At 44.5% G+C, this 25,627-nt stretch overlaps 1 protein-coding gene across 1 annotated transcript; it reads left to right on the top strand.

Moving 5' to 3' along the window:
• Positions 1–16: 16 nt before the first annotated feature.
• LOC149285040 (uncharacterized) lies at positions 17–20,925 on the top strand. Its single transcript, XM_089495891.1, has 3 exons — positions 17–38; positions 2,328–2,839; positions 19,729–20,925. Exons 1-3 carry the CDS (start codon positions 17–19, stop codon positions 20,542–20,544), a joined length of 1,350 nt encoding a protein of 449 aa, XP_089352017.1. The 3' UTR covers positions 20,545–20,925.
• Positions 20,926–25,627: the final 4,702 nt, after the last annotated feature.

Here is a 25,627-nt window from a genome sequence, read left to right on the forward strand (position 1 = left end):
TGCTTTTCACACCCAAATGGTACTCAGCACACCCTTGAGCAAGTTTACTACTTTTTTTGGTGCCTCTTCCATCCTTTTAAAGCTCTGGAGAGTCTTCTTGGGGGAAAGACCTCTCTGGGGCCTGCAGTGGCCCAGGGAGGGCCCAACAGTGGTAAAATGGCCTCCACTTCCCCAAAGGGATGCTGTGGGATGCTGAGGGGCAAAATATTATTTCATTCCGCCCCCCCCCCCCCCCCCAGCAATACAATGTGGGGTTGCCCCTGAGATCTCCTCCAAACCCCATCAGTAGTCCATGCCTGTCTTATAAATGTTTTAAGGCTGTTTTAAGGCTGCTCCCTGGCGCTTGACCCTCACCAAAATTGAAGTCCAGGTCCCAGCTTCTTTGCTCTGCCTTTGCCAATGAATTATTTGTATATTGATTATCCCGCCTTTCTCAATAGATGGGCCTCAAAGTGCCCCTTTTATGCATCACACTCTGTGGGTATGTCTGTGATAAAGAGACAGACAGAAAGTGAAAAATGAAAGGCAGAGAAGAGATGCTGAAAATGAGATGCTGATGGGCAAGAAAGAAAGTTGGAGAGTGGAGGGAGAAAGGGAAGGGGGTCATGCATCTGGGAGCCAGGAGGGGAAGGCAGGAGCAAAGTCAGGATTGCCTAGCTCTGTGCGGAGAGGAAGGGACCTCTGGGAAGGGCCAGGAGAGGGGCCTTGGGGATTGGGAGGCAGTTCTGACCGATTTTCAGAACTGGTTTCAGTGAACTAATGAGAACCGGATCAGGTCCTTGTTTTCAGACATATTAAGTGGTTTTATTTAGCAATTATGAGTAATATTTAGGAAGGAAGGAAAGGAGGACACAAGTAGAGAAAAAGCACTTTTATTTTCCATCCTGAGCTTGCTTAGCTGCATTTTTGGTTCCTGAGGCCCTTTGTTACCCAAAATGCTGGAGTCTGGGGAGGACACTTGCAAGTGCTATGCTTTGTGGGGGAATTTGGTACTTAGCTCAAAGAAGAGACATAATTTTGTTCAGGCAACAGTGACCTCGGAGGTCAGCCCAACTATACCAGGCACGCAATCTCACATAACTCCAGAGGCATTTCAAATGGGTTTTTATGTTTTATTTAGGGAAAAAGCAAAATACACGCTTGCACGCGCGCACACACACACACACACAAGCATTCGTACATACACACAAGAGGTAAGTAACAAAGGAGGGATTGGTGAATAATGTAAAGCTATATTAATGGTAATACATTTCCTAGAATGTTCTTGATTCCAATTGCTGAGGGTCCTGCAAGGGAACGGAAAGTGGGTTTGTTGAGTATATTGAGGAGCTTAGCCATGTAAACCAGCAGAGTGTCTCTCTGCAACGGGACTGACACCAAAGAACAGTAAATATCGGGGCGGACATTTATACTGAAATTGTTGCTTACGGACAGAGACTGAGGGTTCAAAATGGTTTAAATTGCTTTAGTATGTTTCCTGGGTGGGGAAAAAATTGTCTGAATCCAAATTAAATGCAATGGATGCTTGATGCAAATACCTCAGACACAAGGGATTAACACACTAGCTCTCAGGTCCTTCTTGGCTCTGAATTCCAGTCCTGTTCATAAGCCAATGTACAGCGCGAACTGGAAACAACACTTCCAGATGCAGCTCAATAATAACATAGCAGAGTATGGAAACACATATCCAGATATAGGTTTTGGCAATGCACTGATTACTGTCCACACTTAAAAGTATCTCACAGACACAGTTGATTTCACCCAAGTCCTTTGAGGTTCTCTATCCTGAGTTGCAAAATAATACAAATCTTTGCAAGCTCTCTGATTTCCATCAACTTCACCATCTCTTGTACACACAACTCCAATCCAGTACACAGCAATCCGCATGTGAGCTGTATACTGTATTGGTTGTGAGTCATCTGCTGGTGCCAAACAGCATGAAGTGACCTCTGCAGTTAGATTGCATCATGCCTTGGGCTCTGACTCAGTACTCTATGGCAGTCTCACAGGAAATGATGCCACTTGTCAATCAAAATATTTTAAATCATGTTTAATGGAATATTTTTTCAACAGCCCTTTGACTATCTGCTTCGACTGATTCCCTTAAGGCAGTTCTACTACAATCTCTTCTTTGCTCCTGTCAGTAGGGATACAGTTGTTCCATGGATTTCGGGACATCTGCAATAGTGCCATGCTCAGGTCACTCTCAGCAACTTTATTAATTTAATATCAAATAGGGAGGGTTCAACAAGGGCTAAAAATTGGGGTAACACCCTCCTCTCTTAATTCTGATATTCATTCTTGACTGTGATTGTCCTTCTTTACAGAAGAACTTGTGAGTCATGAGAGAGTCCACACAGGAGAGAAACCATACAAATGCCAGCATTGCAAGAAAGGTTTTTCTTCAAAGTCAGAGCTAGTGAGACATCAGAGAGTCCACACAGGAGAGAAGCCATACAAATGCCAGCATTGTGGGAAATGTTTCTCTCAGAAGTCAGACCTAGTGAAACATCAGAGAGTCCACACAGGAGAGAAGCCATACAAATGCCAGCATTGTGGGAAATGTTTTTCATCAAAGTCAAACCTAGTGAAACATCAGAGAGTCCACACAGGAGAGAAGCCATACAAATGCCAGCATTGTGAGAAATGTTTTTCATCAAAGTCACACCTAGTGACACATCAGAGAGTCCACACAGGAGAGAAGCCATACAAATGCCAGCATTGTGGGAAATGTGTTTCTCAGAAGTCAGACCTAGTGACACATCAGAGAGTCCACACAGGAGAGAAGCCATACAAATGCCAGCATTGTGGAAAATGTTTTTCTTCAAAGTCACACCTAGTGAGACATCAGAGAGTCCACACAGGAGAGAAGCCACTCAAATCTCAGCAGTAAACTAACATTGTTTTTGTCAATAAGAAATACAAAAAGTATATTTTCAATCCAATGGTGAAAAGAAAAGGCCCTTCTGATTTTGTGTGTTACGTTTGTCTGTCTATATGTCTCTTTCTGTTTTAAAGTTATAGTTTGTTAAGTTTAATTGCTATTAGTATAGATAATTGCTTCAGGTTATAAACTTGGCTGGGGAATATGGGTCATGGTATAGGTCAGCTAGATAGGGGGTGCTGGGATTTTTTTTACAACTGGCTAGAATAGTTATGGGAATGATAGCTTTTGGAAAGTGTGGGATGTTGTCTGAAGAAAGGTGGGGGCAGGTATTAACAGAAAGGGGCCAGTTTCTGGGAATGGCAAAGTTGGCCTTGTTCCCTTTGGGGCATAGACTGTGCAACTGTGGATGTGGGGGCTAGGATTGGTAGAAGGTGGAAGTTTAGGTGTTGGTTTTTCAATGTACTCTTTGTCTTGGGGAGGACAGTTCTGGTTTAAACACTGAATTTCTGATTATGTGTTCTCAATAAAGTTATTTGTTGTTTCAATGTGTTGGACTCTTTGATGCACAGAAGTTCTGAATTTGCACAAAATACACTTTTTTCTCTCATCAGTCCTCAGCTCCATTCCCAGCCATAAGCAGAAAAGAGGCAAACACACACAAACACATACCAAACAGACAGATAGAGCTCTATGTACAAAGCAGAGCCTTCCTTCCTTCCTTCCCTTTCCCTCCTGAGTCCAGCTCCTCCTTGGGCTCCATTCTGGCATCCTCCAAGTCTCCTCAAAGGAAGGAAGGAAGGAAGGGTGCACTCCTTCCCTTTCCGCAAAGGCTCCCAACAGAATAAGCCTCAGCAGCAAGGCCCTGGCGACCCCTGCGAATGCTCAGGAGAGGCCTTTGGGGCATGTACACATGCTCAGTCTCAGGCCGTGAAGCCATTGCTGCCCTCACAGTCTGTTCAGAGGGAGGAAGAGATGGAAGTGGGGGAGAGAAATGTATGAGAAAAAGGGGGCAGGGGGCACTTGAGGAGAGGCATGGCCATGGGGGCAGGGGGCAGGGTCCTTAAGATGTAAAAAGGGCTTTGAGGAGCCCCTCCCTCCTGGAAAGTGGGGCAGAGGAGAGACCCTCCCTCCCTTCCTCCTCATTTGGGGGGAGATAAGGGATCACAAGCCCCCCTCTTTGGTCTTCCAATGGGGGCACCCTCTTCATGTCTGGGAAGAGGGGAGGCTCCCAGTCAAAAGACTTGTGACAAATAAAAAGCATCAGATAGCATAGGCTTCAATAGCATTGGAAACAACAGCTTTCTGGGGGGAAGTGGTTTTCTCTGGGGGGAAGGGGGCTCCATCTGTGGGGGAGAGAAGAGCCCAGATTTAGGCCAAAGCCAAGAGCTGGCAGAAGGAGGGAGCTCAAAGCCCCTTCTGGGGAGAGGGATACCCCCCTGGCAACTAGGCTTAGAGGCCCACAGGATCTGAATTAGCCCCCCCCCCCCCCACACACACACACACATCCTTTCCTTACCCTTCACAACAACCCTGCCAAGATCCCAGTGATCCTCCTCTGGGAACATGCAGAAAGGACATGGAAGCCATTGTTAGTTCTTTGCCTGAAAGCCCCCTTCCTTGAAGGGATGGAGGTTAAAGGAAGGAAAGAAGGAAAGTGCCAAGGGAAGACATGGCATAAAGGGGGCTGCTGAAAGACAGGGGGCATCTGGATAGGAATCCCTCAGCAGCCATTTTGGGAAAGAGGGCTCTGTCTCTGGACAGAGAGACGGAGAATGTGCTCATTTGGGGAAATGTTAGGGTCCCTCTATTGGGCCACATTCTCCTCTGCCCTGGAGCCTTCTTTTGAAGCCCCATAGACAGGGAAGATCTAGACCATGCCCTCCCCAGGAAAGGAAGCCCCCTCCCTTTGCAGGCCCCATAGACGGAGGGAAGATAAGAAGATGATAAAGAGGGGAAATCCCCTGGAGTGGACGGATTTACAGCTAGATATGATAAAATATTTCAAGGGGAACTAGTGGATCCACTATATAAATGGTTTAATCCTATTAATGCAGAGGGGATTCCAGACTCATGGGAGCTAGCGAGTATCACTTTAATTCCTAAAGAAGGAAAGGACAGCTTGGTAATGACTAATTATAGACCAATAAGTTTGCTGAACATTGATTATAAGATATTCACACAAATACTTGCCAGCAGACTGAAGGGAATTTTGAATTCGACAATTGGGAAGGAGCAAAACGGACTTTTACTGGGCAGACAGATTAGGATCAATATCAGAACGATTATAAATTGTCTTGAATTTTACCAGGTCAATAATGAGAAAAAAAGTGCCATCATTGCTATTGACACAGAGAAAGCCTTCGACGGTGAGAGATGGGATTTTTTGATAGAAGTGGTAAAAAGTATGGAAATGGGAGACAATAAGGCAAATATATAATCGGCAAAGAGATTACTTAATTATCAACGGAGAAAGATCCCAAGGATGTATGATCAATAAGGGCACAAGGCAAGGATGCCCAAGATCACCGCTCTTATCCTTAGAAGTGATGGAAATTTTGGTTTCCTCTATTAAAGGTAATCCAAATATAAAAGGGATTAACAGGAAAGGAAAGGAAACCGAGATAAGAGCGTTTGCGGATGACGTGGTAACAGTTTTGGAGGACCCAAATCGGGGCAGAGAACCGCTGCTACAGGAGCTAAACAAATTCGGCAAATTCACAGGACTGAAAATCAATAAAGACAAGACAGTGTTGATAACTAAAAATATGACTGGAGAAGAGGTAGAGGAATGAAAGAGGAAACCGGGCTTCCAAGTAGGAAAGAAACTGAGGCACTTAAGAATTTGGATTTCTAAAGACAATAATTATTTAGGGGTATGGAAAGACATAAGAGAAAATTTAAGGAGATGGAGCTGGTTAAATCTTTCACTACTAGACAGAATTGCCGTAATCAAAATGACAGTTCTACAGAAGATTATGTTTCTGCTACAAAATTTGCCAATAGAGATTAAGGATAAGATATTTAAAGGTTGGGAAGCCGAGCTAAAAAAATCCATATGGAAAGGACACAAACCTCGGATTAAATGGGAGGAGCTCGAAGATGCTACAGAGAGAGTGCTATTCACTCCCAGACTTCAGATTATATTACTGGGCATGTAATGTAATTTGGATCCAAAAATGGATTAAATTAGAGGACAAAGAAATGCTTGATCTAGAGGATGTGGAGTTAAGATTTGGTTGGCACGCCTTCTTATGTTATGAGAAGTTGGGGATGAATAAAGATGTCAATAATCATCCAATGAGGAAATCTTTACTACTCACTTGGAGCAAGATTAAAAAGACATTTTATTGTAAGTTACCCCTTCGGACATCGGCCCAGGAGCCACTCTTCGGTAGATGGATAAGCATCAGTACTTGGCTCACTTACAAACATTGGCTTAAGAAGGATCAATCAGGGAATTGGTCGATAAGATCTAGGGAAGATATTAACAAGGATGGACATAATATACAGTGGTTTAATTCCTACCAGCTAAAACAAAGATTTCTGGTAGACAACAAAACAATAGGGATCGAAGCTAGACTAAACGGATTGGATGATTTGTTCTGGCAACCTGATAAGAAAAAGATATCCAAATTACACAAACTACTGTTGAGCAGGAATATGGAACAGGAGACTGTAAAAGAGTATATGGTGAAACGGGCGCAGGATATGGGATGCAAAATGGAAATGGAAGAATGGCAAAACGCCTGGAATAGAACAAATACATTTACAGTAATGCAGGATCTAAAAGAGAATCACATGAAAATAATGAACAGGTGATATTACACCCCTTGGAAGCACAAAAAAAAAAAAAAACCCTATAAATTAGCACAGGGGAATTAATTGTTGGGGGTGTGATTGTAAAAAGGGAAACATCTATCATATATGGTGGCGTTGCAGGGAAATTCAGAAATTTTGGAAGAAAGTACATGACTCAATACAGCAGATATTGGGAATAAAATTCCCAATGAGCACTAAGTTGTACTTACTCAATATAACTTGGATTTTAAGCCCTCAGGACGAAAGACAACATTGGAGGATTATATTATATCTTGTAACAGCAGCTAGAATTGAAATAGCAAAGTTATGGAAGTCAGATGAGACTCCAAGACGGGAAAATTGGATGAAGAGAGTTAATGATTACAGGGAACGGGACAAACTCTCTTGTAGGGCTCAGAATTACGATATGGAAAAAGAGAAGAGGAATGGGAAAAGAATGGAACTGAAATCTGAAGCTCATTGAGGTCTGAATTAACTGGAATTGAATCTACAAAGTCTGTTCTTCAAACATTTCTTTAAATGTGTATCTTTATTTCCTGATTAATTATAGGTCAGTAGAAGAAAGTTTGAGTCTCCTGCTTAAAGTAAAGCATGATAAAGAAGGAATCGAATACTGCGAAGTTATGCATACGTTATTTTGACAATAGATAAGAACATAAATGAAAACTGATATTATCAATAAGCAATTGGGATATATTGTGTTCATACATTTTAGATTTGTGCATAAAATGTGTGTTTAAAAGCAGGGTTCGGTTATAATATTATGAAAGTGAGCTCTTTGAAAGGCCAAGAAGACAGAAAGCAGAAAGTGGGTCCAAGGAAACGGAAAGATTTGTGACAGTGATGTTATGGATACTGGATTTGTATCGTTGTTTCTATTTTTATGATTCAGAAAATAATAAAGATTATATAAACGTCAAATTTGTAATGAAGATTACTATGTATTGTGGGAAGAAATGGTAATATCTGGGGGAATATGTACAAAGGTTTACATTGAAAAGGGGAGGGAATAATTCCAGTTCAAAATAAAATTGGTATAGGTCAAGTATGAAGACAAATAGAGAATTATGGACTCTCATCCATAGGGTCGCCATGAGTCTAAATCGACTTGAGGGCAGCTAAGAACAAGAAAAGATGTAAAGACTAATTAGCCAGAGATAAAAGAGGATTATTTAAAGAAAGGAGCTAGCTGTCGCTTTAGGTTTGGAAGTTTATTCTGATGTATTTTGCATTTAGAATTATATGTATATATGGCATTCTTAGGTATGTATGGTAATGTAAATGTTGTTCATTTGTTTGTTATAAGTTATATGTATTTTAAAACAATAAAGATTTAAAAAAGAAACCTTCTGGGTGACCTTGGGGAAGTCGCACTCTCTCAGCCTCAAGGGAAGGCAAAGGCAAAGCTCCTCTGAACAAATCTTGCGAAGAACAACCCAGGATAGCGTCGCCATAAGTCAGAAACCACTTCAAGACACACAACAAAAACAACGGTTGTTTTAATGGTCAGAACCTGCCTTGTGTCCCAAATTCAGGGGGAGCAGAATATTAATGAAAACGGCAAGACTAAGAAGGAGTCCCAAATCCTGAGAGCAGCCCCCAAGCAGCCCTCTCCTGCCTTCCCCCCAAATGCACCTGAGAGGTCCGTGGGACAGCAACCAGGGCCTCCCCAGAAGATCCCAAAACCAGGACAGGTTTCATGCAGGAAAGTAGAGGAAGATCGGTTGCAAAAGACGTATCTGGCACATTTTTTGAAGGAGGAAGAATGAGAGTATTTCAGATGACAGCCTGCTCCATTGTGGCTGAGGAAGACCTCTAGCCTTGAAACATCTTCCATCAGTTCCCAAAGACAGGGATAACAGAACTTCATTTAGTTTCATATCATCTATTTTAGCATGTCACCTAGAGCAGGTATATTGGAGGGAGTTTGTGTCTTGTAATTGTTCCTTTTGTTGTTTTGTTGTAGCCCATTCTTAATTATATGTATTGTCATTGTACTGAAGCCTTTGTGTACCTGTACTCACAATTGCCCTTGTTTATATTATTTTTTGTAGAAGTCATTCTGTATTACCTACATTAGTAGGTTATTCATAGTAATAAACTGAAATTAGTTTTTACATTATCATTGTTTAGATGTTATTCTGCATTATATCAGTATGTTATTCAGAGTAGATAAATTGAAGCTGATTTGTGTATTGTAATTGTTCTTTGTATACATACCTTTTCTTCTCATTACATAGCATTACTTTCTTATTACATGTTTCATGCTCACTTAGAATCATAGAGTTGGAAGCGAGTACAAGGGCCATCCAGTCCAACCCCATTCTGCCATGCAGGAACTCTCAATCAAAGCATCTCTGACAGACAGCCATCCAGCCTCTGCTTAAAGACCTCCAAGGAAGTGGACTCCACCAAAATCTCCGAGGGAGTTTGTTCCATTGTTGAACAGCACTTTCTGTCAGGAGGTTCCTCCTAATATTTAGGTAGAATCTCTTTTCCTGCATTTTTCATCCATAGTCCCTGGAGCAGCAGAAAACAATCTTGCTCCATCCTCACTATGACATCAAATATTTAAACAGGGCTATCATACCACCTCTTAACCTTCTCTTGTTCGGGCTAAACATCCCTAGTTCCCTAAGTCCTTCCTCATAGTGCTTCATGGTTTCCAAATCCTGTATAAAGATTTCTGCTTCAGACTCAAGCATGGCCTTTCCTCCTCTTCTGTAAAGAACACTGTGACATCTCCAAAGGTGATCTGCAATAGAAAATAGCCCTCATCCAGAGAGTGATTCAGGAGGGAAGCACAGGGTGAATCCCAAATATGATTTGATCACTTCAGGATATCAATAAAGTGGGACATATTGGAATATCCTCCCTTCTCTTTTCCTTAGCTATCTGGATCTTCAAGAATGGGGTGAGAATAGGGTTGCCATAACCCGGCGGCCCCCGTGCCATTCACGGTTTCGGGGGGCCCCTCCCGGTCCCGGTCTGGTTTGGGCCCCCACCCGTGCCTTGTTCCCGGTTTGGGGGCCCGCTCCAGCCATTGCCGCTGCTGCTAATGCGGCTGCTGCGGCGCCAACCCACCTCCTCCTCCGGCTCCGCCTTCCTCCTCCTCCTCAGCGGGCCGGCGGCAGAAGCGCCGCCGCCACCGCGCCCCCACTGGGAGGGCTTGTGCGCCTTGGCACGCGCCGCCCAGGCCTCAGCAGGGGCCAGTGGCAGCGCGCGCTGCCCAGGCCTCAGCAGGGGCCAGTGGCAGCGCGCGCGCCTGCCCATTCCCTCTGCACACGCCTGCCTGCCCCACTTCCCTCCGCACGCGCGCACCTGCCTGCCGCACTTCCCTCCGCGCGCGTGTGCGCGCCTTCCCCACTTCCAGGAGGAGGAGGGGGGAGAGGAGGAGGAGGAGGAAGGAGCCGGAGGAAGGGTGCCTGAAGGCCAGGACACAATTGGGCCAGAGGAGAAGGAGGAGGAGGAGGAGGAGGAATGCTGAGTTAGTGGCCATTAGGGCTGCCTGGTATTTTGGTTTTTTTAAATTATTTTTAAAAATATAAAATACTTATTTTATTTAATTTTTTTAATTTTTATTATTGCTTTTTTAATTTATTTTTATTATTGCTTGTTTTTGTTTTATTTTATTAATTTTTATTATTGCTTGTTTTTGTTTTATTTTATTAATTTTATTATTGCTTGTTTTTATTTTATTTTATTAATTTTTATTATTGCTTGTTTTTTATTTTATTACATTAATTTTTATTATCAAATATATACACCCCTGCCTTGTTTTTTATTTATTTTTTCATTATTTTTTATTATTAAATATATGCAAGTGCATTTTTTGTGTATTTATGGTGCTTTGAATGCTAACAAATGCCTTTCCTGGACAATTATAGTGGTGGTGGTGGTGATGATGATGATGATGATGATGATGGTGATATTGATATCACGAAGCCTCTGAGGCACGGCCAATGTAACTTGCTGTGATTTTTACAAACTCATGCGCAGTGAAGAAAAACCACAGTCCCTTGACCAAGTACACACTTCTGAGAAGTACAGTTGAACCCGAGGGCAAGTACATTTCTGCCATCTGTCTAGGAATAATACCAAAATGTCCTCCATTTTGATCATGCCTAAAAACATGCATTTATATTAACATTTTTAAAAAAAAACTCAATTTTTTGTGCATCCTCCATTTTTATAAAAATGTGTCCTACATTTGAAAATGTTGCCCTACATTTGTCCTACATTTGTCCCGGTTTGGAGGTCCTCACTTATGGCAACCCTAGGTGAGAAGGAAAAGACAAGGCTGCAATCTTTGTTCCTGGTCTTCTAGATTTCTTGTGTGATGGGAGACATTTTTAGCACATGAAATGTTTTCCATGTAGGTCCTGACAATCTGCTTTTCTAAACTGATATAAGTCTATGGCAGCCTCTCCCAATCATCCAAGTTTTATTATTTATGTATTTGATTTCAAGTCTGTTTGGTCAAGTTCTTTTACCACAAAAGGCAGAGAACACTCCAGGGCCCTCTTCCCTTCCCTGGCAATGAAAATAGGAAGACCACATATTGAATTATTAGGAATGACTTCTTTCATGATGGCTCCAAAACCAGGAGCCTCACTGCATCAAAATGGGGGACCAACTCTATCTCAAAGCCATGGGTTCAATGCTCTTTTAGCAACAGAAGAAGTCCTCCTGAGGACACTCTGAGGGCTGCCATTGGCTGGAGTCTCAGTCCCTCCCACCATCCCTGGCCCTGATTGGCTGGAAGCCCAGTCCCTCCCAACATCCCTCACAGAATGACATCACTGCTACAGAAGGCTCTCTTGACCAATCAGAGAACAAGATGAAGGTTCTTCTGGAAGCTTCCGTGAGAAGGAGATATAAGGCCTGAGAGACCAAGAGACAGTTGGGGGAATTGTGTCGGTTGGAGATCGAGAGAGAGAGTTAAAGAGTGGATCTTGGAAGTTAGTCTCAGAATTGGAGGCTTAGGTCTATTTATTTCTTTAATAGCTTGTATGAATTGAATATTATATACTTACAAATATTGTACCTGCAAGACTCTTAATATCTTGTATGACTTATATTTCAGTTATATTTTGTTATTTACAGTAAATATCTCCTTGGAGTATCTGCTACTCAACGCTCCTTTTACAGGTGTTTTGGCTCAGTTGATGCTTGGGAAGATCAGTAAAGAAGGAGAAATAAGGTTCCTTAACTGGTCCCAGTGTAGGTTAAGGGAAGTCCTTTTATAATTCGCTGGATGATGGTAGCGAGATTTAAGGAAGTTAAGGGTTTGCTGGGCTAAGAGCCATAATGTCTAAATGTCTAATTAACTATTTGTAAGCCACTCTGATAGCCTTTTGTTTGAAGAGAGGGGTATGAAACTATAATTATTGTTATTGTTATTATTATTATTCCAGGGCCGCAGTTTGGCTGCTTGGACCACCGGAGATCATCACAGAGAGTCAGTTGGAAAAGCCCATCTCACTCCAGAAAATAAAGGTACTTGAGGAGTTTGCACTCTTTGTCTTTCTGTAATAATAGCTACAAAACTGAAAATAGCATTTGGGACATTTAGTCTTTTAAAAACAAATATGGCAGATTTAAATGCTGCTTTAAAACCTCTTTCCATCTGCCAGCTTTGCGCTGGTTTTGGGGAAAATGAGAAAGTGTTGGGAGGGAGGGACTGCCAACAGAATTAGGAGATGCATTGCAGGCTATGGACAGTTTGCGGCCAAGAAAGGTCCAAAACACACAGCAGCAATAGTCCAGTTTGAGAGAGCTTTAACTGCCCTTTCCCAGTGCTAGGGAATGCTGGGAACTGGAGTTTATTGTGGCACCAGAGCTCTCTGACAGAGAAGGCTCAATGTCTCAGAAAACTACATTTCCCAGAATTCCCTAGCACTGATCTAGAGCAGTTAAAGCAGTATCAGATTGGATTATTGCTGCAGTGTGTTTTGGACTTAGGTGAACCTTGGCAAGTCACACTCTCTCAGCCTCAGGGAAAGCAATGGCAAACCTCCTCTGAACAACTCTTGCCAAGGAAACCCCAGGAGAGGCTCCCCAGAAGTCGACAATGACTTGGAGCCACACCACAAAAAACAACAAAGCCTCAAGAAAGAGACAGCGTGGTTTAGTGGCTGGAGCATTGGACTATGACCCTGGAGACCAGGGTTCGAATGCCTTGTTGGCCACGGAAACCCACTGAGTGGCCTTAGGCAAGAAGTCACACTTTCTCAGCCTCAGAGGGAGGCACTTGCAAAACCATGTCTGGACAAATCTTGGCAAGAAAAGCCTGCGAAGGGCTTCCCTTAAGGTTGCCATAATGTGTAAATGTCTAATTAATAATTTGTAAGACACTTTGAAAGCCTTTTAGCTGAATAGAGGGCTATAAAAACATTACTATTATTACTAAAAGCATGCAAAAGACTTCTCTTAGGGTTGCCATAAATCAGAAATAACTTGGAGGCACACAATGACAACAAGAGGAGTAACACCACTTACAGGGCTTATCACCCTCACAAGCCAGCTAGGGAGAAAGAAAGAAAGAAAGAAAGAAAGAAAGAAAGAAAGAAAGAAAGATATTGCCAATGTTTCTGGTCAAGAAGACGTGGGAGTTGTAGTTCTCAATTCAGAGATATTGGAGGGACCTTACTGCAGGGCATATAGATTGTAGGAGATCCAGTCCAGGAAATGCATTTTAAATCCCATTGGCAAGAGAAAACGCTACTACTGCCTTTCAGATCCAGTTTGCCCCAAATCCTTTATAAGGCCAGAAACCCCTTTGTTAGAAAGCGAACCCTGAATATCTCAGGAAGGCTCTCTATCTCCCAAGGCCCCCTCCCTCCAGGACTTCCTTCCTCTCTTCCCCTCAGTCTCTCTCTCTCCCCTGAAGGCCACAAACTGACAAATGGCAAGTGCTAAGGCAGAGGCAGCCATTTTGTGTTCTGGAAGCCATTTTGTGCTGCTTGTGACTGTGGGGGAATAATGTTCTAGTTCCAGAACCTTCTCTGAGGCCTCAGTTGAACAGAGTCCTCTCTTTCTCTCCTGAGGCTCCAGGGTGAGAAGGAGGCCATGCTCCTTGGGCCAAAAGGAAGGCAGTGTGTCCCTTTGTGCCTCTGGCCCTCCATTTTAGGGGGAAGGGAGGAAGGAAGGAAGGAAGGAAGGAAGGAAGGAAGGAAGGAAGGAAGGAAGGGGTCTGAGGGGGCCCTTTCATCCTCCATTTTGGGTTCCCTGAAGGCGTCAAACTGCCAACTGCAAAGCACTGAGGCAGAGGCGGCCATTTTATGTTCCAGTGGCCATTTTGTGCTTCTTGTGACTGTGGGGAACAATGTTCTGGAACCTTCTCTGAAGCCTCAGTTGAACAGAGGTCTCTCCTGAGGCTCCAGAGTGAGAAGGAAGCCAGGCTCCTTGGGCCAAAAGGAAGGAAGTGTGTCAATTTGTGCCTCTTGCCCTCCATTTTGGGAGGAAGGAAGGAAGGAAGGAAGGAAGGAAGGAAGGAAGGAAGGAAGGAAGGAAGGAAGGGGCCTGTGGGGGTCTGAGGAAGGGGAGGCAGGGACCCAGGGCCAATGGGGAGGCTGGGCTTTGGGGGCTGGGAGAGAGAGGTGGGGAAAGAGACCCTCCCTTTGGGCCCTAGCTGGGGAGGGTCCACTGGTCCTTGCCTCCTTCTTTGGGAAAGGAGACCCCCTCAGCCCCCTGGACTAACTCCTGCCACTCATTCCTAGGGCTGGGACTCAGATGAGTTTCCTAGGCATTGTCACCTTCTGCCCTCCATGGCCATTGGCACTGACCTATCCCCATTGCCTTCCCTCCCTCAGCCCTTGGACCTCCTCCTCCTTCGCACTCAGAGCAACCCTTCTCTACGGCTGAGGAGACGGCCTCTGACCCAGGGAAGCTCCAGCCATAAAGGACTGCAGAAGAGCCCTTTCTGGGGCTGTCTTTGTACTGAAGGTAGGTCTTTATTCCTGGAGCTGAAAGAGGACCTTTCAGTCCAGGATTGTGTGGAAAGGTTGCGGCTGAGTGAGCCCATGCTTTGCAGGCATAAAGCCTCAAATTCATCTCTGGCAGCATTGTCTTCCCAAAAGGTGGAAGTGAGATTTCCAGATCCCAGACACACAGTGCGCCAGTGAGTCCTTTGTGTGGGGACTGTGTGTATGTGTTGTTTGCTAGAGCTTTGTGAGGTATTTTTTTCTCTGGGTTTATAAAATGCATTTACATAGGTCTTCACTTCCCAAAAATGAGCATAATCCAGGCTGCAATCTTCACTCATAAACCTATACATTTATAGATTTTTGTTGTGTAAGTGCAACATATTCAGCAGTGTGCATCTTTTTTAAAAATATACAAGGAAAAGTGAAGATCCCTTCAGAAACAATGCACAGAAATGTACATGCCTCAGTTTCTGTGTGGCTTTAGCAAGCAGAGGGAGAGGTGCGTACTTCATGCAACTGCTATGACTGACACACACACAAACACACAAATTTGTAATTGTCAATTTTTAAATCGCTTTGATCTTTTTGGAAATGTGGTATATACATAAATTTATTATTATTATTATTATTATTATTATTAACACAGCAGTTAAGCTCAGAGATTTATCTCATTTGGGAAAATGAAATGATTATTTTCACCAGTGTCTAAATGGGGAAGTGGGCGTAATGAGGGGAGATCGTAGATCAGATCCATAAAGTAATACAATTCTTATTCATCCCAGGGGCCGGTATTTCTCCACCTGGGATATAAATCATAGAATCATAGAGGGCGACTAAAATGGTGAAGGGTCTGGAAACCATGCCTTATGAGGAATGACTTAGGGAGGTGGGAATGTTTAGCCTGGAGAAGAGAAGGTTTAGAGGTGATATGATAGATCTGTTTAAATTTTTAAAGGGATGTCATATAGAGGAGGGAGCAAGCTTGTTTTCTGCTGCTGCAGACACTAGAACCTGGAACTATGGATGCAAGCTCCAGGAAAAGAGATTCCACCTCAACATTAGGAGAAACTTCCTGACAGTAAGGGCTGTTCGACAGTGGAACAGACTTCTTCCTCGGAGTGCAGTCGAGTCTCCTTCCTAGGTCTTCAAGCAGAGGCTGGATGGCCATCTGTCAGGGATGCTTTGACTGAGAGTTCCTGCATGGCAGGATGGGGTTAGACTGGATGGCCCTTGGGGTTTCTTCCAACTCTACGATTCTATGTTTCTATGATTCTATGTGGCTAGAACAGGACATTTCCAAGCCAACATGGCCAGGCAATAGTGTGGAAAATAGGCAATCTCTACGTGGGCAAAGACACTCTCTGAATTGTGACTTCTCTGCATGCAGAAGGCTGCCATGGCAATTGGGGAGGAGGGCTGGATCCCATGGAAGGGGGGCAACCAGAGAAGAGAGAGCTCCTTTCCTGCCCTTCCTGACTGGGGGCCTCCCTGGGGGATGGACAGCAACTGGTTTGGCCACTGGGAGAATGAGGGGCCACCAGGCCAGACAGCCTGACCCAGCAGAACCCTCTATGATCCAGTGTTGCTCCAGGTGGAATCAGGCTACAACTGGCCATTCACTCAGCCAGGTATTACCATAGATTTGTGGAAGCCATCCCATTCCATGCCCGGTGAGAGTGTTTGGTGCGAGGTATTGGAGATGCATCCAGCTGTGTTTCTGTAGCCAGAAGCAAAATGAAGACATTTTCCTCTGAGGGCCACTGGGGACTTTTGCAGGTTTCAGCAGATGATGGACTCATTTCACATCTAGCTATGGGGACATAACCAGGGCCTTTCCCAATTTCCCATCCCCTGATCCCCAGCTAATCTAACAAGGTATGGAGTAACTGTTGTGTAGGGGAGCTGCTGTGAGTCTATGCTAGGTCCAAGGGGCTTTGTTTGATGCAGAGGGAGGAAGGGATGCCCACCTCTCAATTGGCCCAAAGGAGGCATATGTCATGTGCGTATGTCACCAGCAGGATGCTGATCTTTGTGACTTTGAGTGCTGCAGGGTTTCTTTCCAAACCAAGCCTAACCCTGATCTCTTTTCTCAGGAACTTCATCTTGGCCCCCTTGTACACTGCTTTGCGGTATCTTTTGCTGGAAGTGACCAAAGTGCAGGCCCACCAGGAACCCCCTGCCTACCTGATGGCGGACACAGAGGCCAAGCGGAGGGAGTTGAGCTCCAAGAAGAAGAGGCTGCCGAGGTGCAACAACTCTTTGGTAAATTGCCATCCTGACTATTAGTTTCATCTGGGTCACTGCTGGGCCAGCTCATGAAAGCAAGCGGAGAACAACTGTCCCAGTTTGGCAGAGGGAGTCCTGCTTAATCCTCTGTCACCTCATTTTTTCAGGGGCTTTGAAAATGACCCATTTCTCTCTCCTGCTCCCACTTTCCCTCTTCTCCTCAGTTCACTTCAGTTACTGCAAAATGTGTTCCAAGTTCAAAAGACGTGTGCAGCCCATCAACTCAAAAGAGGGAGAGGGGAGGAGACAAAGGGGCAGGGTCTTGCCCTTGCCAGGAGTCGGAAGCAAAAGCAAACTGCTGTGTCCTTCTACACTTGTGCGATATTCATCATTAACAACTTTGGCCATCTTGAACCCCTTCTGGTGTTACTTGTCCATATGTGTCTTGCTTTCCCCATCTGTGAAATGCTGAGGGATATGGAAGCATTTCTCTGAACCTAAATTGGGGATGGGCCCAGTGGCCCTCAAGCCCAGAGTACTCTCCAGAACTGTTTTTGAAATTAGGAGAGATATGGCTAAACTCACTATAAGTCCTTGGTGACTAAATGTACTTTACATGTTGGGCTAATCAGTATCCCAATCAATCAATAATATCTCAGAAATGGTCTAAATTATATTGTTTATTATATTGTTTATTATATTGTATATTATATTGAAAGGATTCGAGACAAACTGGATCTCAAAGGCTGTAGCCTTTTGCTTTCTTGCAGAATTTAAAGTTTATTTCCTGGACTGAATTCTGAAGTGTTGAAATAATATTTGCGATGGACCATGTGCTTTCCTCCCCTTTCGCTTAGTTACTCTCTGGATAAGGCTATTTTCTATTGCAGGTGACCTTTGCGGATGTAGCAGTATATTTCACCGAGGAGGAATGGAAACTGTTGACAAAGAAGCAAAAACTTACATACAGTTCTGTGATGATGGAGAATTATGAGAATGTGGCCTTTGTGGGTAAGGAACCTGAATCCATTGATCTTCCTGTGAAGACTGAGGGCCCTTTCATCATTCACTGTCAGAGTGCTTGGTTTCCACTTATAATTATAGAATCAAAGCCAACTTCCTGACAGTAAGGGCTGTTTGATAGTGGAACACAATCCTTCCTCGGAGTGTAGTGGAGTCTCCCTCCTTGGAGGTCTTTAAATAGAGACTGGATCGCCATCTTTTGGGGATGCTTTGATTGAGAGTTCCTTCATGGCAGGGGGTTGGACTCAATGGCCCTTGTGGTCTCTTCCAACTCTGCGATTCTATGATTCTATGATCAGTTATGAGTAATATCTATGAAGGGAAGACAGGGGGGACACAAAACCTGCTTTTTCTCTAATGTTTCTTTTCCATCCTGAGCTTGCTTAGCTTCATGGCTGATTCCAGAGGCCCTTTGTTACCCAAAATGCTGGAGTTTTGGAAGGACACCCACAGATGCGATGCTTTTAGGGGAGTTTGGTACTTAGCTGAAAAGAGAGCTATAGAATGGAAAGAGCGACCTCAGGATTCAGCCCAACTGTGCCAGGCCCAGAAGCACACAGAATTCCAAAGGCATTTAAAATAGGTTTTCTGGTTTATTTACAGGAAAAGCAAAATACACACACACATACACACACACACACACACACACACACACACACACCTAAGCTTTCACATACGTGCACAAGAACTAGATAACAATTGGGAGTGGTCAAGAGATGTAAGACTTTGATAATGGTAATACTTTACCTAGGCGGATCTTGATTCCAATTGCTGAGGGTTTGAAATTGGAAAAGAAGTCAGGAGCTCCTGTGACAAATGGGGTTGGCGAGTGCATTGAGGTGCTTAGCCATGTAAACCCACAGACTGTCTGTCTGTAATTGGACTGACGTCAAAGAACAGCCAGTCAGGGCAGATATTTATACTGTAATTGTTACTTGGGGGCAGAAACTGAGTGTTCAAAACGGTTTAAATCACTTTAGAATGTTTCCTGGGGGGAAGAATTGTCTGAAACCAAATTGAATGCAACGGGTGCTTGGTGCTAATATCTCAGACAAAAAGGATTAGCACACTGGCTCTCAGGTCTTTCTTGGCTCTGAATTCCAATCGCGTTGAAAAGCCAATATATAGCACAATCTGAGGGTGACGCTCCCAGATGCAGCTCAACAATAACATAGCAGAGTATGGAAGCAAATATCCAGATATAGATATTGGCAATGCACTGACCACTTTCCACACTTAAAAATAAGTCACAGACACAGTTGATTTCATCGAAATCATTGGAGGTTCTCTATCATGAGTTGCAAAATAATACAAATATTTGCAAGATCTCCTCTCTGACTTCCATAAACTTCACCATCTCTTGTACACACAACTCCAATCCAATCTACACCAATCCACATATGAGCTATATAGTGTATTGGTTGTGAGTCATCTCCTGGTGCCAAACAGCATGAAGGGACCTCTGCAGTTACCTTGCATCATGCCTTGGGCTCTGACTCAGGACTCTATGGCCATCTCACAGCATATGATGCCACCTGTTTCCACTGGTTCCCTCAAGGCAGTCCCCATTCTTTGCTAGCTCCTATAAGTAAAGATACGATCGTTCTATAGATTTAGGGGCATCATCAGCAGGGTCATGCTTGGGTTACTCAAAGAAACTTTCTTAATTTAATCTCTAATAAGGAGGGCTAAATCATGTGGTAACATCCCTCCTCTCTTAAGTCTGATTTTCAGTCTCATCTGTCATTGTCCTTCTTTACAGAAAAACATTTGAGTCATGAGAGAGTCCACACAGGAAAGAAATCACATAAATGCCAGCATTGTAGGAAACATTTTGCTTACAAGTCAATCCTTTTAATGCATCAGAGAGTCCACACAGGAGAGAAGCCACAAAAATGCCTGCATTGTGGGAAATGTTTTTCGTTGAAATCAAATCTAGTGATACATCAGAGAGTCCACACAGGAGAGAAGCCATACAAATGCCAGCATTGTGGGAAATGTTTTTCTCAGCAGCCACACCTAGTGAGACATCAGAGAGTCCACACAGGAGAGAAGCGATACAAATGCCAGCATTGTGGGAAATGTTTCTCTCAGAAGTCAGACCTAGTGAAACATCAGAGAGTCCACACAGGAGAGAAGCCATACAAATGCCAGCGTTGTGGGAAAAGTTTTTCTTGGAAGTCAGACCTAGTGACACATCAGAGAGTCCACACAGGAGAGAAGCCATACAAATGCCAGCATTGTGGGAAAGGTTTTTCTTCGAAGTCAGACCTAGTAAAACACCACAGAATCCACACAGGAGAGAAGCCATACAAATGCCAGCATTGTGGGAAAGGTTTTTCGTTGAAATTCAACCTAGTGATACATCAGAGAGTCCACACAGGAGAGAAGCCATACAAATGCCAGCATTCTGGGAAATGTTTTTCTCAGAAGTCAGACCTAGTGACACATCAGAGAGTCCACACAGGAGAGAAGCCATACAAATGCCAGCATTGTGGGAAATGTTTTTCTCAGAAGTCAGACCTAGTGACACATCAAAGAGTCCACACAGGAGAGAAGCCATACAAATGCCAGCATTGTGGGAAATGTTTTTCTCAGACGTCAAGCCTAGTGAAACATCAGAGAGTCCACACAGGAGAGAAGCCACACAAGTCCCAGTAATGAACCAATATTATTTTTGTCAATAAGGAATACAAAAAATATATTTGCAATCCAGTGATGCTAAGAACAGGCCCTTGTGATTTTCCCACTGATGTTTGTCTCTCCATATGTCTGTTTATGTTTTAAGGTTGTATTCTGTGAAGTTTAGGTTTTCATTACTAATAGAATAGATAATTTCTTTGGGTTGTAAATTTGGCTGGGGATTGTGGGTCGTGGTATTGGTTAGGTAGCTGGGGGGCTGGGATTTTTTGCTGCTGGCTTTTGTTAGTTTTGGGAATGATAGCTTATGCAGTGTGTGGGATGTTGGCTGAAAAAAGTTGGAGGCCGGTATTAACAGAAAGGGGACTAGATTCTGGGAATGGCAAAGGGGGCCTTGTTACCTGTGGGGCATAGACTATGGGAATTGGAGGTGGGGGCTAGGATTGGGTGGAGTTTTATGTTTTGGGGTTTTAATGTATTGTTTGGGTTGGAGTGGGCAGTTCTGGCTTAAAAACTGAATTTCTATGTGTTCTCAATAAAGTTCTTTGCTATTTCAACACAATGGACTTTTTGATGCACAGAAGTTCTGAATTTGCCCAAAACTAACCCTTTCTTCTCTCCTCAGTCTTCAGCTGTATTCCCAGCCATAACAACAGCAGAGACAAACACACACACACACACACACACACACACCAATAGGGACAGCTATATTTCCAAATTAGATCCTTCCTTTCCTACCTTTCCCTCCTGAGTCCAGGAGACTCCTTTGAGGAGATCGCAATGAAACCCAAGGTTTCATTGCGATCTCCTCAAAGGAAGAAAGGAGGGAAGGAAGGGGAGACCGCTTAACCCCCGGCACATACCTTCCTTTTCTGCAAAGTCTGCCAGCGGAATCAGCAGCAGCATCTAGGCCCTGGCAATCCCTGCACATGCTGAGGAGGGGCCTTTGGGGGCATCTGTCTATGCACAGCCTCAGCCCCTGAAGCCATGGCTGCCCTCACAGTCTTTGCTGAGGGAGGAAGGGAAGTGGGGAGAGCCCTTATTCATTCAGAGGAATGGCTGGAAGGTCTTCTGGGGGGCCCTTGGGAGGTTATAAGAAGGAAAGAAGCCCCTCATCTTAGCCAAAAGAAAGGCAGGGGTACTGCCAGGCCTCCTCCTCGGGGGATACCTTGGGGCCCAGGTACTTGGGGGGTTATTATGAGAAAAGAGGGCAGGGGGGACCCTTGGAGAGAGGCATGGCCATGGAGGGGAGGGGGATACAAAGGTAAAAAGGACTTTGAGGAGCCCCCTCCCTCCTGGAAAGTGGGCCAAATGAGAGACCCTCCCTTCTGATGCCTCATTTGGGGAAGAGTTTTGTGCCAAATAGAAAGCATCACACAGAATAGGGTTCAATAGCATTGGAAACAACACTTTTGGGGGGAGGGGTCTCTGGGGGGGAGAGAAGAGCCAAAATCTAGGCCAAAGCCAAGAGGAGGGAGACAGAGGGGCCTCAAAGCTCTGGCAATCCCCTGGCAACCTGGGAACTAGGCTTAGAGGCCCACAGGATCCGATTGGGCAGCCTCCCTCACATACTTACCTTTTCCTTCACAACAACCCTGCACAGGAGGACCAAGAGAGAGACCCACAGCCCCAGAAACATCCCCCTCACGTTTTGGGAGCATAGTGAAAGGCATTAGAGCCCCTTGAAGGGATGTTATTATTATTATTATTATTTTGTTATATTCCACCTTTTCTCAAAGGAATCAAAGTGGATTACAGTAATAAAATAACATACAATTTCAGAACTACAATTAAAATTCAAAAAACCCCAACCCTTCTCCCAATTATAAGAACATTAATCAACCCTTAAAAAGCTAATAAACAGTAAGAAAATGTAAAACATCCAAAACACAATACAGTAAAAATGTTTTTTCGAGCAAGAAATGGGTCATTTTCTGAAGGCGAGAGGGGAGGGCAGGAACGATACATCAATAACAATTTCCATAACAGTAACAATGGCAAGGATAAGTGTCATGGGGAGTCAGAAACAACTCAATAGATCTAATCCAGTCTGGAGAGGCCTGCCTGAAGAGATCTTTCCTAAAGGCTTCCAAGGTGGAACTATGAGGGACCTCATCCGGAGGTCATTCCAGAGCCTGGGAGCGGCTGATGAGAAGGACCTCTGGGTCACTGCTGAAAGTCTGGTCTTCTTGAGTTGCAGCAGGTTCTTCCCAGAGGACCTGAGTCTGCGGTGGATTGTATGGGAGGAGGCTCTCCCTCAAGTAGTCAGGATCCAAGCCAAGTAGGGCTTTAAAGGTTAAAACCAACACCTTGTATCTTGCCCGCAAACTAATGGGCAGCCAGTGGAGGGATTTAAGAACCAGTGTAATGTGGGCAGTTCTAGAAGTGCCCGTAACCAACCTGGCTGCCATATTCTGTTCCAACTGAAGTCTCTGAACTTGGCACAAGGGTAGCCCCATGTAGAGTGCGTTACAGAAGTCAAGCTGAGGTGACCAGCGCATGTACTACTGTTTCAAGGTCTCCCTGCTCCAGGAAGCAGCGCAATTGGCCTATCAGCCAAAGCTGATAACAAGTGCTCCTGACCTTTGCATCCATCTGAGCCGTCAGATGAAGTGATGAATCCAGGAGACTCCCAAACTGCGGACAGAGTCTTTCAGGGGAAGTGTGACCCATCCAGAACTGGTTGACATAACTCCATTCCCAGATTAGGGGTCCTTCTTACAGTTATAGTTGTAGTTATAGTAGTAACTGGTTATAGAAAGCACATAATGGAAAATTATAGAAGGACAGTTGGAGTGGCTTTTAGATGAAGGAGGGTGTTTGGAGAGGGGATGAGGTTGCAGCTGGACTGTTTATCAAGGAGGAGTGAAGCTGGCTTGGGAACACCGTTCTTCAAGGTGAAGCTGTCTGGGAGAAGGAAAGGGAAGTACAGGCAACCTTGGTATCTATGCAACCTCCGCTTGTGTTGCTTTAGCTTGGGAATTGGGGGCTGGCTTAGGGAGGGGTTGAGCAAGTTCCTTTGGACTTCAGACTTTGCAAAAAGGTATTAATGGATGTTTCTGCCTGGATTCATCAATAAAGCTTCTTTTGTTTCAAATGAGTTTGATTTTTTTGAGCACAGGATTGACTCTAGATCTCACAGTTTGCAACTTCAGGCTGATGCCGCTTGCCTGAGAGATTGAGACTGTCCCATTGTGACCTCAGTCTGCTGCTCCTTACCTGAAGGATTGATACTAGCCCATTGTAACTTCAGTTTGATGCTGCTTGCCTGATAGATTGAGATGGGACTATTGTGACTTAAGGCTGGTGCTCCTTTCCTGCAGGAATGAGATGGGACTATTGTCACTCCAGACCTGGAGGATTGATGCTGGTCCTTTACGACCTCAGGCTGACGCTCATTGCCTGAGAGATTGAGCCTGGCACAGTGTGACTTCAGGACTATCTCCTTTCCTGATGGATGGAGATAGGACTATTGTGACTTCAGGCTGATGCTTCTTTCCTGAAAGGCTGGGAATGGCTCATTGTGACCTCAGGCTGATTCTTGTTGCCTTAGAGATTAAGACGGGCCCATTGTGACTTCAGGCTGGTCCTCCTTACCTGAACGAATGAGACTGGCCCATTGCGATTGTAGTGATCCCTGGGAGCAATGCCCTGTGCGTGGCTCTTACTCCCAGGGAGTCCCTTTGAACACTTCCCTTCTAGGATCTGCTAGGTCTCCCTTCACACTCCCTGCTGGGTTGAATGGGACCTCTTGAGATCCTGTAGTCTGTGCTGCCACCACCCAGTGAATCTCAATGAACTACGTTTTCCCTAAGCATACACTGGGACTTGCTAGGGAGAGAGATCTAGTTTAAGCAATCAGTAATCAGCAACCGAGCTAAAAGGCATGTGTCCGGGAGCAGAGATTGACAACAGGTACTTTTAAAGAAAGATATTTATTTTAAAGAAATAGAATAGGATATGAAGATATCATTCATGCAAAGCCTCCTTGCCTTGCAGGTACAGAAAGCATATTTACAAAGTATTCATTTCAGGCAAGCTATTTGGATAAAACATAATAAAAGCCTAGACGCGCTATCTAACACATTTTCCTAACTACTCACGCAGTGATGGGATTTGTAGTCTGTGTTGAGTTTTCAGATACAAGGAGCTGGCCCTCATGGCCTAGCTCCACTGGCATCGCTGTTGCCTGCTTCCGTGCAAGCACACCGCTGGTTTCCCCAAACAAACACAAAGATGGAGAACAAAGGAAAGCATGGTTTCCCCCCAAGAGGAGAGAGGGAGAGACAAAGAACCGCATGGCTGCAAAGGGCCTTTTAAAGATTTCCCCTAGAAAGTTCTTGAATCTCGCGGTCCTACTCTCTGATTGGTCAGTTAGACCTTGCATCAGCTATGATGTCACAGCTCATTAGCATGTGATGTCAGCTCTCATTAGCATGTACCTCCCCCTAGAATAGATTAACCCTTGTGGTTCAGGAGAAGTCCCCCAAATGACTGGAGAGCCCAGTCATTACACACCTATAAAACATCTTTACATAATTCTCCTTGTAGTTTTGACAAGCAGTAAATTTTTAGTTACTCTCCAGGAGTTTTCCCAATCCTCCAATAGTATGGGACTCCCTATATCTTGTGCCCATCTTATCATTGTATGCTTGATAGTCTCATTCTCCAGATGTAGGGAAAGGGGGAAATTTTGAGGGGGATCTCTTCTCCTGGAGTTAGCACCCATTGCTCCGTCTCCCGGTCTCCTCTGCTGGGAGGAAGGGAGAGTGTGGAATTCTGGGAGAGGCTGGCAGTTGGCTTGGAGCCTGAATAGGGTTCTAGAAGGCTGGTGGGTTTGACCTTTGGCTGGTTAGGAAAAAGGGCTCCTTCTGGATTTCCTTGGCAGGAAGGTAAGGTAGGGGCCTCAATGGGGGACCCCCAAATTTGGTTCCTATGTGAGAATGATGACTGAGGGCAAACAGCTGCCATTTTGGAGTCAATGATGGGGGCAGGAGGGTCTTCTTTAGGGAGCTAGCCTTGGGGGCTGGAAGCAAAGAAGGCCTCCTTCTCCTCCTCTTTACTCCCCAAAAAGGTAGTAAGGCTCCTAGGGCTACCAGGCCTC

The sequence above is a fragment of the Sceloporus occidentalis genome, unplaced genomic scaffold (genome assembly GCF_023333645.1).
Source record: "Sceloporus occidentalis isolate IW3139 unplaced genomic scaffold, rSceOcc1.0.p SCAF_86, whole genome shotgun sequence".
NCBI classification, from domain to species: Eukaryota; Metazoa; Chordata; class Lepidosauria; order Squamata; family Phrynosomatidae; genus Sceloporus; species Sceloporus occidentalis.

Bases quoted from the DNA above. Each gene is read 5' to 3' on its own strand.
- LOC149285040 (XM_089495891.1), top strand. From the start codon at position 17: ATGGTACTCAGCACACCCTTGA. The intron at 39-2,327 runs GCAAGTTTACTA...CCTTCTTTACAG, and splicing joins GGTACTCAGCACACCCTTGA to AAGAACTTGTGAGTCATGAG. The intron at 2,840-19,728 runs GTGAGACATCAG...TTTGCTTACAAG, and splicing joins TTTCTTCAAAGTCACACCTA to TCAATCCTTTTAATGCATCA.